Source organism: Takifugu flavidus, chromosome 5 (assembly GCF_003711565.1).
Source record: "Takifugu flavidus isolate HTHZ2018 chromosome 5, ASM371156v2, whole genome shotgun sequence".
Taxonomy (NCBI): Eukaryota; Metazoa; Chordata; class Actinopteri; order Tetraodontiformes; family Tetraodontidae; genus Takifugu; species Takifugu flavidus.
This window is the reverse complement of record NC_079524.1, coordinates 12,803,314-12,824,372: the sequence shown is the minus strand read 5'-3', so window position 1 is coordinate 12,824,372 and position 21,059 is coordinate 12,803,314. Positions and strand designations below refer to the sequence as shown.

Here is a 21,059-nt window from a genome sequence, read left to right as displayed (position 1 = left end):
GGAAGGAAAAGAAAGAAAAAGAAAAGACCCATTTCAAAGTTTACTCAACTTCAGAGAAACATTTAATCTGCTTAATTTAGATCAGCTATGATGTCATCATTCACGCAAGAGCCTTCTGGGGGCCAGTGATGGTCAGAACGATCACAGGAAGGAAAGTTTCACTTTTAACATCATATTCAATATTTTGGGGAGGTGGGCGGGGCCACCTATGTAAAGAGTTTAATAAAACGTCTCGCTTTATTAACGTGGAGAGACCTAAATGTTGCAAATGCTCACCGGTCCAGGCCCAGTTTCTGGGCTAACAGCTGCCAGTCCTTGCCTTTGGCGTTGGCAGTGTCGAAGGTGGCGCAGATCCGCTGTCGGATGGACGAGGGGATTTTGAAGGCCTTGGGCCCGGTCTGGGAGGTGACGGTACAGTCCGTCTGCATAAAGAACGGAACCGAGTCCTTTTCAGCCTGGAGCGAGAGAACAGTAGATCCTTTAGTTTACTGGTGACGCCATCATGCCGCCACGTCATGTCCACGGGTCAGGTTTGACAGCTCAGATGGCGATTTGTCGCACTGACGTCACCCTGACATGAGAGCTGCTGGATGAGCTTCTGCATCCAACCACCAGGGGGTCGTGAAAGTGCTTCACTTTGGACAACATTTACATCAATGCTAATGGTTATAAACAAAGCCGAGTCAATTAGCTCGCTTGTTTGCTGATGGAGAAGATTGGAGAAGGTCAGGAGGAGCTGCTCTGCGTCTCTGTGGCCTCAGTGTTTGACAGGACGTGGGGCTGATGTCCTGCTTCAGGACGTCTGGAGCGTGACAGGAGCAGCGAGGAGGGACGGAGGGTTTGAAGGTGGAAGTGGGCATCAAAGGTGTTGCTATGGTGATGGGTCGACGGGAATGTCTGTGGATTATGATGTTTACAGGTCATGTTGTGGCCTGCAGTGACAGCAGGTAGGAGGAGAGGTGGAGGTAGAGATGAAGAGATGAGACGCAGAACATGTGAATGAAGGGAGGAGTGAGGTGGAAAAGGGGAGGAAGAGGAGAAGGCAATGCAGCGGATGAGAGAAGAGGAGCGAGTGAGAATGAAGAAGTTTGTGATTGTAGTGAGACCAGGGATGCCTGGAGAGATGAGGTTCTCCTCAGACCTTCGTCTCAGCATTTCTGGCTGTTAGGAACCTCTGCAAGACGAGTGTGAGAAGTAAAGAGCAGCTGTGCTGTTCTCTGCTGTTCTCGCTGGTTCACTGCTCTTCTCCTTCCAGTTCTCCTTTATTCTCTCCGCGTCCCCTCTAGTCTTCAAAGATCTTTGCTGTTCTCCTCTGTTCTGTCCTGTTCCCCTCTTTTATCTGCTGTTCTCCTTCAGTTCTCCTCTATTCTATCCTGTTCTCCACTGTTCCCTTGGTCAAAGCCTCATCAGCCGACTGAGCACTAATGTTATCAGCCGTGGATGCTAATGCTAACAGAGGGCAAATACATGGGTGGTTTGCCCCCGCCTACCACGAATTCCCAATATCAGAACTGCCGCCGCTGCTGCGGAAAGGTCACATAAAGGTGGAAGTGGGGCGGAGCCTCACCTCGGCCACGGCCGTGTAGACCTGCAGGATCTGCTCGTGACCGTTGACCTGGCGAACGCTGATTTTGCAGGAGAGCTGGGCGGCGGCGGGGCTGTATCTCTCCAGGGAGAAGGCACAGTGCAGGGGCTGCTGGTTGCTGCACCACACTTGGGGGAACGAGAACTCCTGACGGGGCAGAAGAAAAGACCAGCCCGCTGTCACTGACCTCTGTCACACTGAGGCCAGTTAAATCTTTCCTTTAGCAACATTCCATGATCTTTCCCCCACAGCAGCATGAAAACAAAAACAGGTAATTACTTCATTAAAGCATGTCTTGTGTTACAGGATAAAGCTTTAATTGGCGTTAATTAAGTGTGGAAAAGTCTTCGGAGCCAACCGGGCGGCTGCATGAGTCTGACATGTTTGATGAATGTAAAGGTTTCAGATCGGAGGATTCATTTGAAACGGAGCTGCACGGCGCTCATGAGACAACGACGCTGTTTGGAACGTGACGGCGGCGGTCACACGTGCAAAGACTAAACGCTGAAGTGGCCTTTGAAGCGGCAGCGATTCCTGACTCCAGTGACCGTTGTCTTGGCGATAAAAACCCGATCGTCTCTTACGGTGAGTGTGACAGCAGCAGAATCTCCACTGTAAGCATTTTCCTGGGGACAACAGCAGAACGCAGCAGAACTCCTCTGATGTATAATTAATTTCCAAGGATTGGGCACATCTGAGGTGGGGGGGGAGCGTCCTTGACCTCCACACATCTGCATATTTAACGCTACCTGGGAGCTTCTCAGAGAAGTCTGGGGCATTAAAAGCACTCGCTGTAGACCTGGCAGCTTTGATCTGTCAGGGAGCTGTGGCGGGGGGGGGGGGGGTAGGGAGGAGTGTGTGTGTGTGTGTGTGGGGGGGGGGGGGGGATGCTCTTTAGCACTAAAGCTGACTCTGATCGGCTGTTTTTCTACAGCTGCCCCACCAGACAGCATCCTGCCCGTCTCCAGGCCCTCATAAATAAGCTGCTGGTCAGGTGGGGGGGGGCAGTGAGGCTGGCGGGGGCCAAGCTCACCTAATGTGCAACAACAGGTCCAAAACAACCGTCCCAGCTAATGTTGTTTGCACCTTCATGCTCCAGCAGGCGACACAAACAGAACCATAAATCTGGAGTCACGTCTGTCTTTATCATCCTCAGAGACGGAGAGAAAAGCTCCAGCGCCTCAGTCCGTCCAGAATCTGGATCAGGACCAGCTAGAGGGTTCAGAGCAGAAAACTAAAAACAGGGTTTTGTCCTAATAAACGTAAAAACGAATGAAAGGTTGTGAAAATGTTGCACCAAAAGGATTTCATCCATCCATCCATCACCCATCTATCCATCTTTCAGCTTTTTTTAAAGAAGCATCATTGATCTAAACGTTGATGATCTTCTTTACGTTTCTTTTCTCTCCGTTCACCTCCTTTCATCCCTCTCTATCTTCCCTGACTGGTGGTTTGGGATCGTTGAGGAAGGTCACTGGAAAAGTCCAGTATGCCAGCTGGCGTTACATATTTACCACCAAACACAAACTAACTTCATGCTTCATTTCCCCCAGGATCCTTTTCCATTATGAAAAGCTACTTTAAAAAACGTTTTCAGATTTTTCGCTTCCTTCCACACTTTTCTTTCACATCATTTTCCTGTCAGCTAAAAGTTCAAATACTTCAAAGACACATCAAACCAAAAAAGGTCTCTCTCCTGCAATTTTCTATAGACCATGAAAAGCTAAAGTAGCATCCTTGGCTCTCTGTTGCTATGGTGATGCTCAAGGACCAAGTGATTTGGGACCCGGTGCAGCGTCTTGCTTGATCTATATTTAAAAAGATGTGCGGCCGTTTCCTGACGAGTGCTCTGTAGATAACAGAAGTGTTTTTGTTTCTTCCTTTCCAAGGACGAACATCCTGCAAACGCGTCTGTCAGAGTCCATAAAGGAGAAAAATGTGCCAATGTCGGAGTTTTTATGGTAAATGGACAAGGACGTTGCTCCTTCTGCAAGTTTGTAGCCATAAACTGGATTTAAAAACACAGATCTGCCATCAGGTGGGAGCAGGAACATTTAGCATGTTAGGAATGTGAATGTTCACGTATCTGGGCTGTGTAAATCTAACATCTCTGACACCTCTCAGCACACACACACAGACACACACGCACTAAATCAGCCGTTCTCACTCCTCACACTGCTTGTCAGTGGTTGTCATGGCTACCTGACACGTGGTAAAGGGCTTGATGGTCCAGAGGAACTGAGGAACATCCTGGATGGACACCTGCAGGCTGAAGGTGTTCGCTCGGAAAGGCAACATCTTGGGCTCCTCCAGGAGCTGACCCCCTCTGGTCCTCTCTGCTGCCACCACAGCCTGCAGGACAAAGCAGGAAGGGAGATAAAGAAGGTCGGGTGACCTCTAACAGAGGCTTCCATGTGATTAAACACAACGAACATCAAAACTTGACCTCCAACGCTATCGGAGGAATCCTGACGTGAGCCGCTGCCGCTAAACCAGAATTGAATATTTAATGATGAAAGAAGTCTTTGATTGTCATGTGTCGGTGTTGTTGAGCATCCAGGGGTGCCGCGCGCACTTCCCCCGTGGGTGAGGATGATGCTAGGCCGCATGGTGGATAGTGGGTGCAGCCCATCTCATGACTGACAGGAGAGCGGCGGAGGTATTCTGAGCTCACCTGCTGCTGGATTCAGGAACCTTTCAAACCTCCCCTGCTGAGCTGAAGGTTCCATTTTCAGCAGGTCTTTTTTCAGCAGTTCAACAAGCCTGACAAGCTGCCACGTTTCCATCCCTCAGAAAAAAACCCCGCTACAACCGCAATTTGGAAATGTCGGTCTTCCCACGGGGACGGTGGAGCCTCCGCTGTGGATCTAATGTGGAGCACCTGAGCTTTTATTCACTTAACCACCCAGGCGCCTCCGTTTAGTTCCCTTTGTGACAGACGCTGCGCTGCGTCGTCCTCGCGTGTCAACAGACTTCCTGTTGATTCAGAAAGTGGCGCCCCAACGGACAGAAGCCCGCGGGACAGCAGAAGCGGGGAATCTGCTGGCAGGCTGGGAATTCATACAGCAAACCCAGAAGGCGTTCGAAAGGCAGCTGCTGTTGACGGCTGCATCTTGACAGACAGTCACCAGGCTGGGGGGGGGGGGGGGGGGGAGTCCTCTGTCAGCAGAGTCCCTCCTGGGAGGACGAGAAGATTCATCTCCCTCATGTTCACTGATCAGATCTCTGCATAAAAGGGCTGCAGGATGACAGTCAAGAAGGCAGAGAGCTAACTGGTTCACATATGGGGGCAGGAGAGGAGAGGAGAGGAGAGGAGAGGAGAGGAGAGGAGGAGAGGAGAGGAGAGGAGGAGAGGAGAGGAGGAGGAGAGGAGAGGGGGAGAGGAGAGAGAGGAGAGGGAGAAGAGAGGAGAAGAGAGGAGAGGAGAGGAGAGGGGGAGAGGAGAGGGAGAAGAGAGGAGAGGAGAGGGGGAGAGGAGAGAGGAGAGGAGGAGGGGGGAGGGGAGGAGAGGAGGAGAGGAGAGAGGAGAGGAGAGGGGGGAGGAGAGGAGAGGAGAGGGGTAGGGGAGAGGAGAGGAGAGAGTGAGGAAAGTAGAGGAGAAAATGATAAATAAATCTACTTTAGAAGGTAAAGACTCCAGCTTTTCTTCAGTTTTCCTCTGAGCCCCCCCCCCCCCCCCTTTGCTCCCCCCAACACAATGGTGATGAATGAACTTAATTTCTGCAGCTTTGAAAATTGACGTCCAAAACCCATTTCCTGAAGTAATGTCCCACTCGGCTCCCTGTAATCCACAAACCTCATCAACATTTTTAGGAACTCAACAAAACCGTTCCTAAGGGAACGCTGCAGTGATTCCCTGCGAGGACAAAGACACAGCAACGGTCACTCTGTCCCAACTCTAGAAAAGACCGTCTGCCCCTGTAGCTCGTTGCTCCTGTAGCTCCTCAGAGCTCCGCTATTTGGTTCAGCAGTTGCCAACTTTGCTGATTGCTAGCTATAGCGCTTTGTTGGTGCTGCATTATTAAAACTTTTACTGCAACCACGTTTAAATTTGAGTGTTGAAGAGCTGATGTTCTGTTTATGCTGTAAGGAAATGTGGAGTTGCTGCAGATCGTGACTCAAACTTTGTTGGATAAAAACAGTGAGTCATGCATCCCCCTACCTGGAAGGCGTGGGGGGTGTCATCCACACTGTAAACCCGCAGGCTATAGCTCAGGGAGCCGGCGTCCACGCTGCCAAACACGGCCAGCTTCAGCCTCTTGACGGCGGCCTGCGTGAGGGGCTCGCCCACAAGGGCGTACGAGCCCGGCTGGTCCAGCAGCAGGTGGCAGCTTGTTGAGTCCATCAGGCAGTAACAGGAAGTGGACTCCTCCTCTGTTGACATCACTTCCTGCAATAAGGAGCAGAGACGGTGAGGTCACTTTGCTACAGATATTTAGCTCAGGCCTCAGCCAGTTGGAGGCCACTCTCGTGGATGACATAAACTCGCTAACGTTAGCCGGTGCGGGACACATGAGATGATCAGTCTAAAACCTCTACATGAACCAAACAGCCAACGGCAGCTAACAGACCTGAACATGTGAGACCCAAGATGTAAACATGCAGAACATGTAGAAATAAAGGACTTCAGAGAAAAGCATCAAAATGCTCTAACACACGACGCTAACACACTGCACTAACATGCTGTGCTAACACGCTTGGCTAACACGCTGGGCTAATGTGATGTCTGAATGGAGGATTTCAGAGTTCTGGTGTTGAATAATGCTGTTGCTAATGTAGCGCCGGTTTAAATCATAGAAGCAGAGACCTGCACACGCTGTCCGCCGCCTCCTGAAGGTGTGACGAGCCATTTCCTGCATGAATGATGGCATTCCAACATCTCACAATGCAGTGGATCCATAATGGACCGCTGTTTTATTTATGAGATGACAACAGCAGACAGAAAACACTTTATTATTTCCAACTGGAAGCAACAAATTGTTTTCTTATTTTGAAAATGTTCCCCGTGGTGTCTCGCTCCCGTCTTTCATTTCTTCTGCTTCACTTCTCTCCTCTATTTCTCTCACACTGTGTTCAGAAGACAACAGTTTTTCTGGGACAGTCCCTGTAAATAAACTGGTTTTGGGACTGGGAGGCAGTGATAACAGTCAGGTCCAAACTGGAAGTATCAGACTGGTGCCTTTAAATGCTGACTTCACTCTAATCTGATCAAGTGTTAATTCTTTTGTTGCTCTTTATGTTCATCATCATCATCAATAAGATCACTGAAACAAACTGAGCGTCACCTTATATATGTGTGTGCGTGTGTGTGTGTGCACTTGTTTATGCTGGACACAGTCGTCACAACATTAAAGGTGTGTTTAATGGTTAAATGGAGTTGAATGTTCTGGTTAGAGTTGGGCCAATGTCAGGATCAGGATCTCTATGAATGTCCTCATAGAGATCAAAGAACAAATGTGTGTGTTGACATTTCCTGCATCTTCCTCTTGTTTTAAAGTTCTTTTATCTGAATTCATTTTCTCTTTAAATCAATGGACTTTTAAAGACTACAAAGATCAAAGAAGAAAGAATTTCTAGGCTGATTTTTATCATTTACTGTTGAACTTCTCTTCTTGAGGTCTTCTCTTCTATCATTCTACCCTGATGAGAACCACCGTGTGTTCTCCCTAACGAGCCGCTGGGACGGACCTGCGCTGTTTGTTCTGCTGACCCATGCTGGTCCTCCCAGAACTTTACAGCAGCTTTCCATTTATGTAACCGTTCTGACGGCTCGTCCGCCCGGGAGATGCGAGGGAACCATAAAGAGTGCCGACGGTGATTGGACTCGCTGAGCCGGCGGGTTTGGGATGTGCTCCCGAGAATTCGAACAGAGCCGGATAATTAGCGTCCTGTATCAGAGCATCGGAGTGTCGCTAACAAGGACGGTTAGTCTGGAGGCGGCGCTGAAATAACCACCATAACTCTCCCGCACCCAAATTTAACTTTCATATCTGTCCCGAGCTACTAATCGATACTCAGCTGCTCTAACGACCGATTACACTCTGACAACATCTGCCCCCACCACAACATCTGCCCCCACCGGCCCCACTGTCTGACAGCAGCCATGACTCTTCCTCGCCATTACTCTGGCTCCTCCTCCGCCGATGGAGCTTCGGAACCGGATCTTCAGCAGAGCCATGGACTGGTCGCATGTCAGACAAGAGTGCGAGTGTGAGAGTGTGTGTCTGTGTGTGTGTGCGCGCCTTACCTCCCATTTGCTGTCCTGAGTTCTCCTTTTCAGCAGGATGTTCCAGTTCTCCATGTCCACCTCGGCACAGTGAGCGATGCTCATGGCCACCGGGCCGAGGAGGTCCAGACCGGGGGGCCGTACGTCACCTCTGGACCCAGCAGGATGTCACATTCGTCCAGTTTTTGGACACTAAAACACAACAGAGAAAATGTTTCTGACCACAGGAGACATGGACCCAACAGCTCAAGTTTATTCTCATGCAGGAGGAGCTGAAATAACGTCTGCAGGCTGGTGGTGGCGCTCTTGGCCTGTCCTTACTGCAGCTCCACCACCTACAGTCACATCTAAATGAAGTCAGACATCCTGAAAATCAGTCGAATGTAGCGTACGGAGGCTACGTTAGCATGTTAGCTTGGACTACGGCCCCGTCAACGTTCATTCATCGGTTCCACCCAGAGCTGCCGACGGTTTAACATTTGAGAATGGAACCAGTTTATCAGCGGCAGGGTGACTTCAGATCAGGACACTCAGAACTTCAGGAGCGGAGCTTAAACAAAACATCCTGATTGAACGCTCAGCTCTTCAAATCACAAATGATAACTTTTATTGTCGTCCATCAATGTTCCTCATCTGTGGTTCCTGAAGAAAAACAACCTTCTTGACTTGATTGTCGAGGGTGCTCATCAGGAGGCTGAGGAGGTGAAGAGCACACAGCAGCGTCTTCGTCGTTCTTCTGCAGTTAAACTGACAGAATTGTGATGCGTTCATGGAACATGAAGAGAACTCTTCACTTTGGAAGAGAAACTGGTAACTACGACCAGTTTGTCCAGGTAAAATTGACCTTCAGCCACCTGAATAGAGTGAAGAAAGTAGGTCTGAATGGAGAAAAGGCTTCAACGCTGGTGAGAGAAGGTGTCCCTGGGATGTGGAGCGTAACATAAATATCACGTCCTTCCACGGATCTCCTCTGTGGGATCTGTGGACCATGACAGCTCTCAGAGCTGATGGAGGCGTAGCTCCAGGAGCACAAAAGCCTGTGCTGCTTTCAGAAGTGTGTCATCATCAGAAGCTGGACAAAGATGTCAGCAGGCAGCGAGTTCATTAAAGCTCAGAAGAAGAGAAGATGAGCTCAGCAGAGCTGCACCTTCACAGGACAACAGATGAGGCTTCTGAAAACTACAAGAGGGAATGCTGGACCTTCTCTGAAAATCAAAAATATCCCAACGGCCAAAACCTGAAAGAGGGCGTGGCCCCTGGATCGATGACCTTTGACACCAAACCAGAGGGGTCGCTGCGTCCCCCCATTCATGTCCACATTCATCTTCATTTGAAGGGCTGGGACACGTTAAAGAAAAAGATGGAATCCAAACGTTTGGAGTCCAGAACAAAAGTTGATGTTCAGAAAGAGTTTTCCTATCAAGTATTGGAAACTGGCAGAAAGACAGACGACTTGGTGACAGTTGTGAAAGTGACTTGATGGTAAATCCTTTAATTTGAGTTGAAGCTTAAGCACATTTTATTTGATTAAAGCTGCCTGAACACGATGATAAATGACGGAGGCTCGTTAAGCCCAGACTAACGCTCAGGAAGCCGCTTCCTGGCAGCGGGAAGCTGATTCTGCTGTAATTAAACTTGTAACTTTCTAATCGGATTCACCAAATCAACAAAGGATGGAGGAAGTGGGGGTCCTGCTATAGCCGCCGCCGCTGCAGAGGACGCTAAATAATTAGAGGCCAACAGGACGGCGAGGACGGCGGAGGACCGGAGGAGATGGATGAGGAGGTGAGACGAGCCTGGCGGACAGACAGATAGCTGAAAATGTGTTTGTGTAAACCGGGACCTCACCTGCTCCCTCCCTGATAGATCACCATGTGCATCTCCCAGGACGTGTCTTCAGCCACGGCTCCATGAGGCACCAGCAGGCTGACCCCTGGAAAACAAACACGCGTGTCAACGCCAACCTGGCGGCGGAGCCGAGAGCCTCCTACAGACACGAGGGCTGATCAGACATCCACAGTCTCAGTCAAATGAGGTTGTATTTTAGGGCAAGACGAGGAATTTTGCAACAAATGAGGCATCAAATAGCAAGTAGCATTTGCATTATTTAACGGCCATGCTAACGTTTCTTGGTATTTTGCGCGCTGTGCACCTTCAGAGTTTTTGTGAGCAGATTTTGGTGACATTTCCAGGACAAAATTTTCCAGCTGACCTGAAACATGGTCTGGATCCGGGAATTTTTACCCCATAGAGGAATTTCAGCCATCTCAGATGGAATGCTGAGCTCAAAGTTAGCATACCCGTGCGCGTGCAGACCTCCTCTTTGTCCATGCAAACATGGGTCACTATGGATGTTGACGCATGTTTGCATTATGTTGATTGTAGCTCGCCTGTTAGCATCGATAGCATAAATCAGAGTTTGACTGAACGAAGTTAACGCACTTCAGGCCGCAGGAGAAGAATAAAGTGTTCAGTTAGTTGGACCTTTCAAGCAGCAAAGCTCAATAAATATTTGATTATTCAACATCTTTTAAGAAGCAGAGAGATTTGTGCCGCGCTGACACGATTCATCTGCCTGTGTGTGAGGACTGAAACACTTGTGCTGAAACAGGGCGTGAAAAGCCAAAGAAAAGGGTGAGAGGAGCAGAGGAGGAAATGACAGAGGGAGTGGGGGCTTTTATTCTGCTGCAGAGTCAATCGCAGCTCAAATGTGCCTTTTAACCGCCTGCTTGGGCTTGAATAAACATTTGCATGCCAATTCTGCCGTGACAGAACGCCGCTACACAAGCAAATAAAGCTGGAAACATAACAAAGATACAGCCTGCAGCAGGCGGCTGCTTTTACAATTAAAGTACGATTCCTGCTCACTCGCTGAGACAGCTAGATATCCCACAATGCATTACACCTCAGCCAGCGACAGCAGCAGCGGCGCTGACTGCAAGTGCGTATTGAGGGCGAAGGAGGCGTTGCTACTAACTACGCCTCATGTGACGAGCAGAGAACAAGAAAACTCTTGACAGTAAGAATGATGATGCAATTCTAAACACGTGTTTGGTCCAATCAGAGGCGGCGGCTTTGGCCCAGAAGTGGGCGGTCACCTTCGGCTCTGGCTCGTTTTTTTTTGCGGCCACTTGAGCTGCTCAGCTTGACGGATGTTTCAGATTTTCCGGCCGCGGTCGAGCGCAGAGCCGCTATTTCCTTTAATAAACGGTGAGTTCCAGCAATCAGGCTGCGCAAGAGCTGCACTCGACCGAGGCGCCTTGGCCGCCGAGACCCTCGACCTGGAATCTGACCGAGAGAAGTTGAAACCACTTCACCCCCACAGCAGCAGCTATGCTCCCGCTGTCGGCCTGAACACGACCACGCAAACTCCTCCAGCGGCTCCGTCTGGGCCGGCGAGCCGCGATGACACGTGCTGACCCGCGCTTGCTGGAGAGGATGAGGAGGAGTGATGAGACTGAAGCAGATCAGCCCACAAAGACCGTCACTGATCCGCGCTCTCGTCTTTACAGCATTTATCTCCCGCCGCTACGGCTGCTGAGGTCAACTTTGTCTCCGCCCAGTTTCCACGCATGCGTGACCAGAGGGATTTTCTTCTAAATTAGCCACAATAGCAACACGATGCCTGTGTTTGGAGTTGAACTCTGGGTCCGTTCAGGAGCTCACCGGTGTTTGGTGCCACCAGACGTCCTCCTTCGTGGCCGAACACAGCGGCGGTCGTCAGCGGCTCCTTTTCGGCGGTGCTGAAGGGCCCGTTGAGGGTGAGCAGGCCATTCACCCGTCTCGCCGCCGTGACGCAGTAATCCCGGCTCGGGTCTCTGGGGAAGGTCTCCGCGGCGGTTTTGGCATGGAACTCCGCCCTCTCCGCCACACTGAGCGAAACCATGAAGGAGCTCTGGACTTTGACCTTGATGTCCGGCAGCGGGTCAAAGAGTTCCTTGTCAGCAGCGTCCTGGAAGCAGAGGGGGGTGCTGTAGGTGCGTCCCACAGTCAGATCCGGCTGCATAGATGAGTTGAGGAGCAGCGGATTGCCTGGAAAAACGGAGAGGAAAATTATCTCTGGATAATGTGAGAAGATGGAACCGGACAGATAAGACCAGGTCCGGTTAAATCCGACCAGCGTCAGACACGTCGCCCCTATTTCAAACATTCCAGGGATTGTGCTAAATTCCAGGAAGTTTCAGCTGATCTTCAGCAGCTCACGTTGTTTGAGCCACAGCGGACCAGGCCAGGAGCGAGGCGGGATCGGCCCAGGATGGGGCAGAACCAGGGCAGGACCGGGGCGGTCCCGGCAGGGCGACTTATTTAATCACCGAGCACACACGGCTGGATCTTCATCACAGACATACCGGAGTCAGCTGGTCTGGAACATTCTCGTCCTCTGAAAGGACGGGAGGGTTGGGGGGGTCCTCCTGTGGAGATGGTGGGGGGTCTTCATCTGTGACCAGTAGATGGAACTTTGCTGCCAAAACCAGAGTGAGTCACCGAGTCCTTGCCTGCCAGCTGCTCACCGCAGGTCTGAGGCTAATGTGGGTTTATTTTTAGAGCCGTCGTTAATTACCGACGGCATTCCTCATGACGACGGCTCCAACAAACATCTTAAACTGATGTCCCAAAATGCTGTCAGAACAGAAAAATTGCACCAGTCACGTCGGTGACCCTTTGGCTACAGCTTCTCCCGACCTCACGGAACTCAACCAGCCTTCCGGCTCTCGCCGGCGCTGCTGCCGGCTGCAGCCGACGCTCCGTCACCACTAAATTTTCCTCCCCTGCGGTCGTCGCCGGACGATCTGGGAGAGCGTCTTTAAGAGTGACGGGCGAGAATGGACTGAGTTAATGAAATGGTCCCGCGGTTGGAAACCTCGAGGGAAGGATGAGGAATTAAAAAACACTTGGAGGGGAAGCTAATGGGCTAATGTTCACCTCAGCTAGAGCCATCAGGAAGCATTTAGAATGTCCTTCCAGAGATGATCAGGCATTAAAATACTCATTTGCAATTTAACACCCATCTGAGAACTCCTGCCACACACACCTCCACACACACACACGTGGTTTCCTGGACTGTAGGGGGCGCAGCGGGCAGGATCAGATAAGCCTCAGATAATGTCCTTGCTATCCTTTACATGGGGTGGAGCTTGGATGGCGTGGATGGATTACCCGCCACGCTAACTTAGAAGTGTCAGCGAGGTCATAGGAATGCCCGTGGCGAAGTCACATGACCACAGACGTTATTTCTGCACACCACAAAAGTGAGATTGATGTTCAGTGTTCTGTACACCTTCCCTGGGAGCGATCTGAGGCAGGAGATTGGCCGCCTGGCAGTCAGATAAACTTAGCCAGGCGCTACATCAATCACCCGGCAGTCCCACTCGCCGCCACGGTGCTTGTGGTTTGTTGGTGGGTGTCGGCATTGACCTCCCTCACCTTGTCTGGTGGTCTTGAAGTTGAAGGACTGGAAGCCCCCCGCCAGCGCCGAGGAGTCGATGACGTCCACGCCGTACTCGCTGTGGTTCTTCCTGTACAGCATGACGGCCACTATGAGGATCGCCACGGCGAAGATTCCAGCTCCAAGGCCAGAGTAGAGCGCCACGTCGTTGGAAGCATCCACACCTGAGACACAGAGAGCAGAGAAACATCAGCCAAATCCATGGAAGCCGTAAAGCTGGAAGGCAAACAGAAAAGAAAACTTCATGTTGATCTTGTGTAGCTGCTTCTGACCTGTTCTGTGCTAAAGGCAACAAAAAGGTGCGTTCAAGGTAAATGTTGCTCCTTTACGGTGGAGCGGATGAGAAGACGGAGACGATGTTGCTCAAGGTCAATCGCACAGGATGAGAATAAAACATGGATGGAACCTGCTAAGATGGACCGACCCTTGCGCTTCATCCTGCACCACCGACAGGAAGACACAAGTGGCCGCCGACTGGCCACTAGCCTTAACCGCTACATGTCATTCTCACACACGTGCAGTTGCCTTGAGGACCAATCCTTCTAACCCAGATCAGCAGTGCAGAGAAGCAGCTTGATGTAGTTGATGAGCGTCGTTTCCACGACGGCTGCAGTGAATTTTACGCTAATGTGGCAGGCTAATGAAAGCTACCATCATTTACTCCAGCGGGTGATTGAAAGCTGTGGCAGGAAATGCAGGACGGCGCCATGACTTGCTCAAATTAGCCTCTCTGCAATTATTACAAGCCATTAATTCTTCGCGGCGCAGCACATGTTCACCTGTCACAACCCATACATCACCGGGCTCCGAGCACCCGAGCACAGCTGTGATGTCCCGGCTCGTCACCGGAACCCGCGCTGTGGCGAGTAACCACTTTAGCGCGTCACAGGCCAGACTGGCGCTCTGGTGCGAGTAAACTAATAAAGAGGCTGGTTGACGCGTCTGGTCCCAGCAGCGACTTTCAGACCGTTTCTGCTACACTGGATCATTTCTGGCCAGGTCTGAAGGGTTCTACGCATTAGTGATGGGGATCTGGTGGTGGTGTGGGGGGTGGTGGGGGGTCCAGAGATGAAGACTCACCCTCAGGTTTAACGTCATGCAGCAGGTTTCCATCTGCAGAGACAGAAGCAGACAGAGGAGAGAAAGTGCCGATTAAAGTCTGGTCGGCGCCTCTGCAGACGCCTGCACGCACTCTGCTAACTGCCGCCATCGCCCTAGCGACCTCACACGCCATCGCCATAGCGACCTCACACGCCATCGCCATAGCGACCTCACACGCCATCGCCATAGCGACCTCACACGCCATCGCCATAGCGACCTCACATGGAGACCCAACACGTTTGGCCGAAAGATGGAAGATGGAGGTGAAGGACTTTCAGGGGTTAGCGTAGCAACGAGCAGAATCTTTTCAAAGAAGTTTCCTTCGGATGTTGCGTAATTACAGTATTTATTAGATGCAACTGTGCGTCACGTGACCTCGACCACGACGGTCCAGCTGTCCTGAGTGTGAAAGCACGTGTGAGCTCATCTCTGCGAGGGCCGCTGGCGGGCCCGACTCCCGTTCATGTCAGTCTGCTGAACGATGGACCTGATGATGTAACGACGGCGTAATGACGGCAGAATGGCGGCGTGGAAAAGGCCCGGCGGGCAGGGCTTACTCTGGGTGCACAGCCCGTCTGTGCAGTTCTCCGTGTCCTCGCCGCTCCCGTCGCACACCCTGCCCCTGTGCCTTGGCGCCGGTGAGTTGCACTCCCGCCTCCTCTGCCTTTCGCACTGGCTGCTGCAGGCGGTCCACTCGCTCCACTCGTCCCAGCCGCCGTCCACTGCAGCCAGACAGGAAGTGAGTTTTCAGGGATGAGGAGTAAATGACAACATGTCAGTTGAAACAGATTTCACTGATCTAAATGTCCTCATGGGTGGGCTAAAACCAGAAACACTGCAAACACACACACACACACACAGCCCGGTCCACCGCTCCCTCCTCTGACGGGTCAGTTAAAAGAGATGCTGAGACCAGTCTGGGTGGGGGGGAGGGGCAGAAGGTAATATTCCTGTAATAGACTCTCCTCCTTTAGCATCGTTGGTTCGGCTTGAATCTTAATCAAATAACGAGGGAATTTTCCTCCTTCTGCAGAGTCAATATGGACATTTTTAATGCATTTAAATTCTGTCCTGAATCAGTAAATCGTTACCTGATGGACACGAATAAACATGTGCAGAGCTCATCAGCCAAAGCAGCGGATCACATCCTGCAGGCTAACATTTACCTGTTTATGTAGCAAATATTAAATACACACACACACACACACACACAGCTTAGTACATCCGGAGCTCAGCATTCTCACACTGTTACTTTGTTTAGAAATGTCCCAGAATGCTTTGCTGCTTTATGGATTCCAGGCTCAAGGGGTGACCCCGCCCCTCACGGACTCAGAAGACCAGGTCTCCACGCCATTGGAACCTTTGAACTTCACGTTCAGTGATTGACAGACCAGTAGTTGACCTCCATCAGGTCTGCGTGTTCCCGAGGAAGATCTGGAACTGTGATGTCTGACTGCAAGGAGGAGCTCAGCTGTAAAGTCCAAGAAATTCAGTAACTTTTGAACTGTTCTCAGGGTCCCTCACAGATCAGTGATGGACATCAGGAGGAGGCGATTCCTGAGTGGCACCTGTGCTGGGTCAGGACCTGACAGGGGGCACTGAGGTGAGATCTGGCGGGGCTGTCAGGGTCCAGTCCACAGACCTGCTGTTGACGCTGGTCATTGTGTTAGGAGACAAGTGTAGTTGGGCTGTCGGTGTTAACTCCAAACTACAGGGAGCAGGGTTGCTCCTCTCAATCAGGACAGCTTGGATAACCAGCGGCTCAGCAGCTCCTCGGCAGCTTCGTTCCTCCAACGAGTGTGTAGAGGTGGACTGAGGCCTGGAGACCACTGCAGCAGCAGCACCAGCCTGATGATTCCAGCTGAAATGATTATTCTCTCACAAAAAATATCCAAACTGAACCTCTTGTCCTCCTCCGCTGCTGAAGGTTGGTGGTGCGAACGTGAGGAAACAGCTCAAACTTGACGTCTGCAGCTCTGAGGTTCAGACACGAGCAGGAAAAGCCCATAAAGGTCTGAATAAATCCAAAACCAACCACACTGAGAATTTTTCTCTCAAGTTATTTGAAGGTTTTATGGATTTTCTCAGCAGGATCCTGAGCAAAGTTCTCTTCCTGGGCTCCAAACACCTGAGCTCCCCCCTCCCCAGCACCCTGGTCAGACTGACAGCATCCTGATCACCAGCTGTGATGCTAATGAGGCTAAAACCACCTCAGCTGTAACCACATTGACAACCGACCTGGACACAACGCGTTGCAGGTGATCTTCTGCACGGACATGCCCTCGCAGAACGCCCCGCCGTTGAGCGGCGCCGGGTTGGTGCAGGTTCTGGATCGCTTCTGGATGCCACGCCCACATGGCACATTGCAGGCAGACCATTCCGTCCACAAGGACCAGCCGCCGTTCACTGCGGGGGGGTCAGTAGAGGAGCCGTCAGTGATGCAAATGGCGCCATGATGGAGGACTCGCAGCCTCTTTACTATAAGTGTTGTTCAATCGTCGCTCTTGAATTAAGAAGTGACGGCAGAGGAAACAGCCATTAAACTGTTTTCTCCGGCTCACAGTTGGTGACAGGTTTGGAGTCGACCACTTAAAGCTCCGGCTGAGCCGTTTACTCAACGGCGGCTGCGTCTCCTAAACGCGCGGCGGCGCCTTTTGAAACGGCGAGCCGCCGGTGCTGGACGGCCCCCGGCAGATAAATACTTAATGAGCAGGACTCCTTTTAAATGTGATTAAGACGCAGCGGCTTATTTCCTCCCACAAAGTACACATCGATTTGAAATGAGAGGCAGTAAATTGGCTCTTTGAATAAAACATTTGCTGAAATAAAAAGGAAACATGGCGCTCCGCCGCCGAGGGGCCAGACGGCTCTCTTAATCACTTCTGTAGGCTGCAGGAAGTCAAAGCTGCTGTTGGGAAGCGGCTTGTAAACACAATGTGCTGTTAACGTGCACGCGGAGGCAGCGGCGCGCACGCCTACCGAAGACCACCACGGTGGCCGTGGCGCTCCGTCTCCTCGCCACGATGTTACTGGCCAGGCAGGTGTAGTTCCCCGAATCGGACAGTCGCGCCTCGTTGATGATGAGGTTGTGGTCGGCGCGGGTGACGATGTTGTCGTCGGTGAGGGAGCTCAGAGCCTCCTCGTTCTTCAGCCACTCCACCTGCAGGAGGCACGATGCGTTCAGGGGCATCAATGCAATTGCTAAAGAAAGACGCGCAGCGCCCTGCGGATTAACTGCATGATAACCCCCCCCCGACCCCACTATTGCACCCCCTGTTGTCCACCTCAGACATGTGCTGAGGTCTCATTAGGGTCCATTTGCATAGGACAGAAGGAAACTCTCTTTTCATATGTCCCCCTGCTGAGAGAACCTTGATAAATTGGAGGAACAACGTTGATAATGGCTCACTTTCATCTGTAGATCGACAGAGAGAGAAAGAAACGAGAGGCATCAACAGGAAGTTCACGTCCAGGACATTCCTACAGAACCGGAAGTTTACGTCCGGGACATTCCTACAGAACCGGAAGTTCACGTCCAGGACATTCCTACAGAAACAGACGCTCCTGAGTTCTCTACGGCCTGGATGGGTCACCTGGTCACACTCACTCCTCACAGCAGACAGAACCATGGGAGGGGGTCTGAGGCGTAATGGCAGCTCACACACACACACACACACACACACACACACACACACACACACACCACACACACACACACAACACACACACACACACAACCACACCCACTAGGACCAGGAGGCAGTCACAGATGCTCTGTAACCAATTACAGGGACTAAAATGATGAATTACAAACTCAGTGATGCTTTGCTGCCGCCACCACGGTGGCGAAGCTGCATCGCTGCGTTTGCTAATTACAGTAGCGGCGTAACGGAGGGGGCCCCTTTATGAAAACACTCTGACACATGTAAAAATTAGAATCGATATCCCGAATTCGGTTGCCCCCCCCCTTATTACTGAAAACTTCCGGGCTGATCTTCCAGACAATTAAAAGCTGGCGCTGGCTTCATCAGAGTTTTACATCGTCCACATTTGAGACAAGAACTTTGTGAGGATCCTCGTGTGATATCTCACAGCTGCAGTTATCTGTCAGTAGACACCCCATCTGCTGACTTTTCATGTGTTTATTTACATTTTTGTCCAGGGAAATCTACGACTTGAAAGAGGCAATTAACGGGCAGAACTTGGCCGTCCTGCCAGCGTTTATTTGGGGGCCGCGGCGCATTAGCTGTCTGCTCATGATGAAAAGACTGAGACTGTGTTCTGGGGGGGACGAAAGGACAAATCAGTCTGGCGACTGCATGTGAGAATTGGCTAATTGGCACATTTGTTTCAATTAAGAGGCGGTCATCAGTGTTGGGGGGGGGGGGTGTTACCGCATCACATGATTTCATTACCTGGCCTGACCCTGAAGGTCACCTCCTGCCAGCAGCTACTCACAAGTTTACACACCCTCAGACGACATCTGTCCTGGAGACACCCGCTGGTGGGGGTGGGATGGGGGGGTCGTAATATTGATGATAACTGAGGTTCTAATGTCCCAGGACTTTTTAAAACAGGAACCTGGGATAAACCTGATCACGGGGCGACGTCCTGTCAAGGCTGTTTTCATGAGGCTAAAGCAGAAAAATGAGGCTGGAGTTTAAGGAACAAACAGGAAGAGGAAGGGCGGCTGCTAGAGCCCCCCCTGGTGGTGGGACAGCTGAAGCCGTGAGCAGACGCCGAACTGCAGTCACTGGATGATGAGCGCTAACATGTATGCATGCGGAATCTGGAGAATATGGAGCTGATTCCAGGTCAGCAGAACAGGGATGTCTGTCTCCTCCTGCAGGAGTCAGCTGGGGGGGGGGGCTGAACTATAATTATTTAAAAAGCCTCCAGCTCATCCAAAATGCTGGAGTTCTGACAGGAATTAGCAGGAGAGTTCTAAACTACAAATGCTCTAGAGAGGCTGGTAGCACCAGTCCATCCCAGTAGACCGCTCTGCTCTCAGAGTGGTTCCCAGAACCTTTAGCAGTAGAACGGGCCTTTAGCTTCAAGCTGTGTTGTGCAGCCAAGAGTGGGCGTGGCCACTGTGATAAAAATGATATCTGGCTCTGATACCGGAGCCTGGAATAATCATCGTCACAATAAACAGCGCATGGTTGGAGCTGGGGGGGCTGCAGTTACGTGCTAACTGTCTAGTTGAGATACTGTAGATCAACAGGATTCATCCCGGATTAAAGCCGTTCATTCAGGGAAGCTGAAATTGGCTCCAGTTTGGCTCCTGGCCTCACACCCCCACTCTCACAGTCACCTCTCTAAAGAAACTCATTATTCAGGCTTCTCACGGACTCCTTTATCCCCGACTTTAAAAGTCTCTGTTCTGCATTCAGATATCCGCAGAATGAAAGTGGAGGATCGGTTTTGGATCCGGAGTGGCGGAGCCGATTGTGTGTCGACATCTTCTCAAGAACAACAAACATTCAAAAACAGCGTTTAGACTCATCGTGAAGAAAAGTTTCCTCTTTATAAACTGAGCTGATCGGAAACCTGAACCGGAAGCTAACAGGCTAAATGCCGAAGGGAGGAAACACGGGTCAGAACCACGTCCACATGTCCACTCTGTGGCAGGACGTCTCACAGAACCGTCTCAGTGTTCCATGCCCTCTGGTGTGGACCGGACCCGGGTCTTGCTCCAATATTAAGTCCTCTCTCCGTCTGTGCTGCTCAGATCGGTCCCTCCACTTTAGCCCCGCCCACTTTAGCACCAATGGCACCGCCCTGCTGAAGGTCAGAGTAGAAGACAGGACAGGATCGTGAGTCGTGACCTCACCTCCGCTGCGGGAACTCCCTCTGGGGGGCGACAGTGCAGAACGATCATCCCGTTGATTGGCACCTCCCTCCCCTGGGGGTCCTGCTCGAAGTTTTTCCTCAGGTCTGCGGGAGGAGATAAGCAGCAGCTGTGTTACGCTCAGTTCACCTACAGAAGGGTCGTGGCACCAGCACGCGACACAGTCGGTGGCGCTAGCTCGGTAACGTGGAGACAAGGTGGACTCAAGGAGGACCGGGACTGGTTCAACATTAAAGCCAACAAGAATGTTTTGATCATATTTAAATCTGCCTTTGATCAATTCCTGATCCACAGGAAGCTCTTTTTAAAGTACAACTCACCTTTGAAATGTCGACCTCCTCTTCAAAAACAAGAAGCCAAATTAGCCGCGGTTTTCTCTTCGGGTAGTAACCGCAGACCATAATAACACACTCCGACAGCAGTATCGGATTTGTACTGCAGCGGCTGAGAGGAGCCGATCGCGTCTCAACTTGATCAAACAGCTTTTGTAACTAAGGAATTGATTACTTCAACACTGATAAATCTAATTTATGGTCTGCTAGCAGCAGGCTAGCTCTGCCTGCTGAAAACAAATGAGAGCAAAGGTTAGCTCTGCTGTCATGGCTAACTCCTTTCTATCACAAAGCACGAAAACATTTTAGTTTTTTGAACGCATTGTAAAACTTAGCTTTGCACGAAATTATTCTTTTTTCAGATTTATTCACAAACACTCGTCTGGATGAGTTCCTGATCCCCAGTCGGCTGTTCTGTCATCTGACAAGTTAGCTCTACTTCCTGGTGGCTTCTGGATAACAACATCTCCACCAGTGCGTTAAACTGCTTCATTTACAAGCTAATTAGCCATAGGGTG

The 21,059-nt window shown here is 51.0% G+C and overlaps 1 protein-coding gene and 1 long non-coding RNA gene across 3 annotated transcripts in view; one reads left to right on the top strand and one right to left on the bottom strand.

The window, feature by feature from the left end:
• The window catches only part of unc5db (unc-5 netrin receptor Db), a 58,376-nt gene that overhangs the window by 2,532 nt on the left and 34,785 nt on the right, over nt 1-21,059 (bottom strand). The window contains 14 exon segments of the mRNA XM_057034092.1: nt 277-455; nt 1,568-1,732; nt 3,788-3,937; nt 5,748-5,975; nt 7,833-7,951; nt 7,954-8,003; nt 9,660-9,744; nt 11,478-11,843; nt 13,236-13,421; nt 14,338-14,370; nt 14,916-15,080; nt 16,597-16,764; nt 17,338-17,518; nt 20,192-20,295. Coding sequence (XP_056890072.1) covers nt 277-455; nt 1,568-1,732; nt 3,788-3,937; nt 5,748-5,975; nt 7,833-7,951; nt 7,954-8,003; nt 9,660-9,744; nt 11,478-11,843; nt 13,236-13,421; nt 14,338-14,370; nt 14,916-15,080; nt 16,597-16,764; nt 17,338-17,518; nt 20,192-20,295 — 2,179 coding nt within the window.
• Nucleotides 1,699-4,887, top strand: LOC130526435 (uncharacterized). Of its 2 annotated transcripts, XR_008950742.1 has the most exons (4): nt 1,699-1,856; nt 1,985-2,170; nt 3,475-3,623; nt 3,710-4,887. It is a non-coding gene; the product is annotated as an uncharacterized LOC130526435 (long non-coding RNA). The 2 variants fall into 2 exon arrangements; XR_008950741.1 differs by having other exon boundaries at nt 3,475-3,732.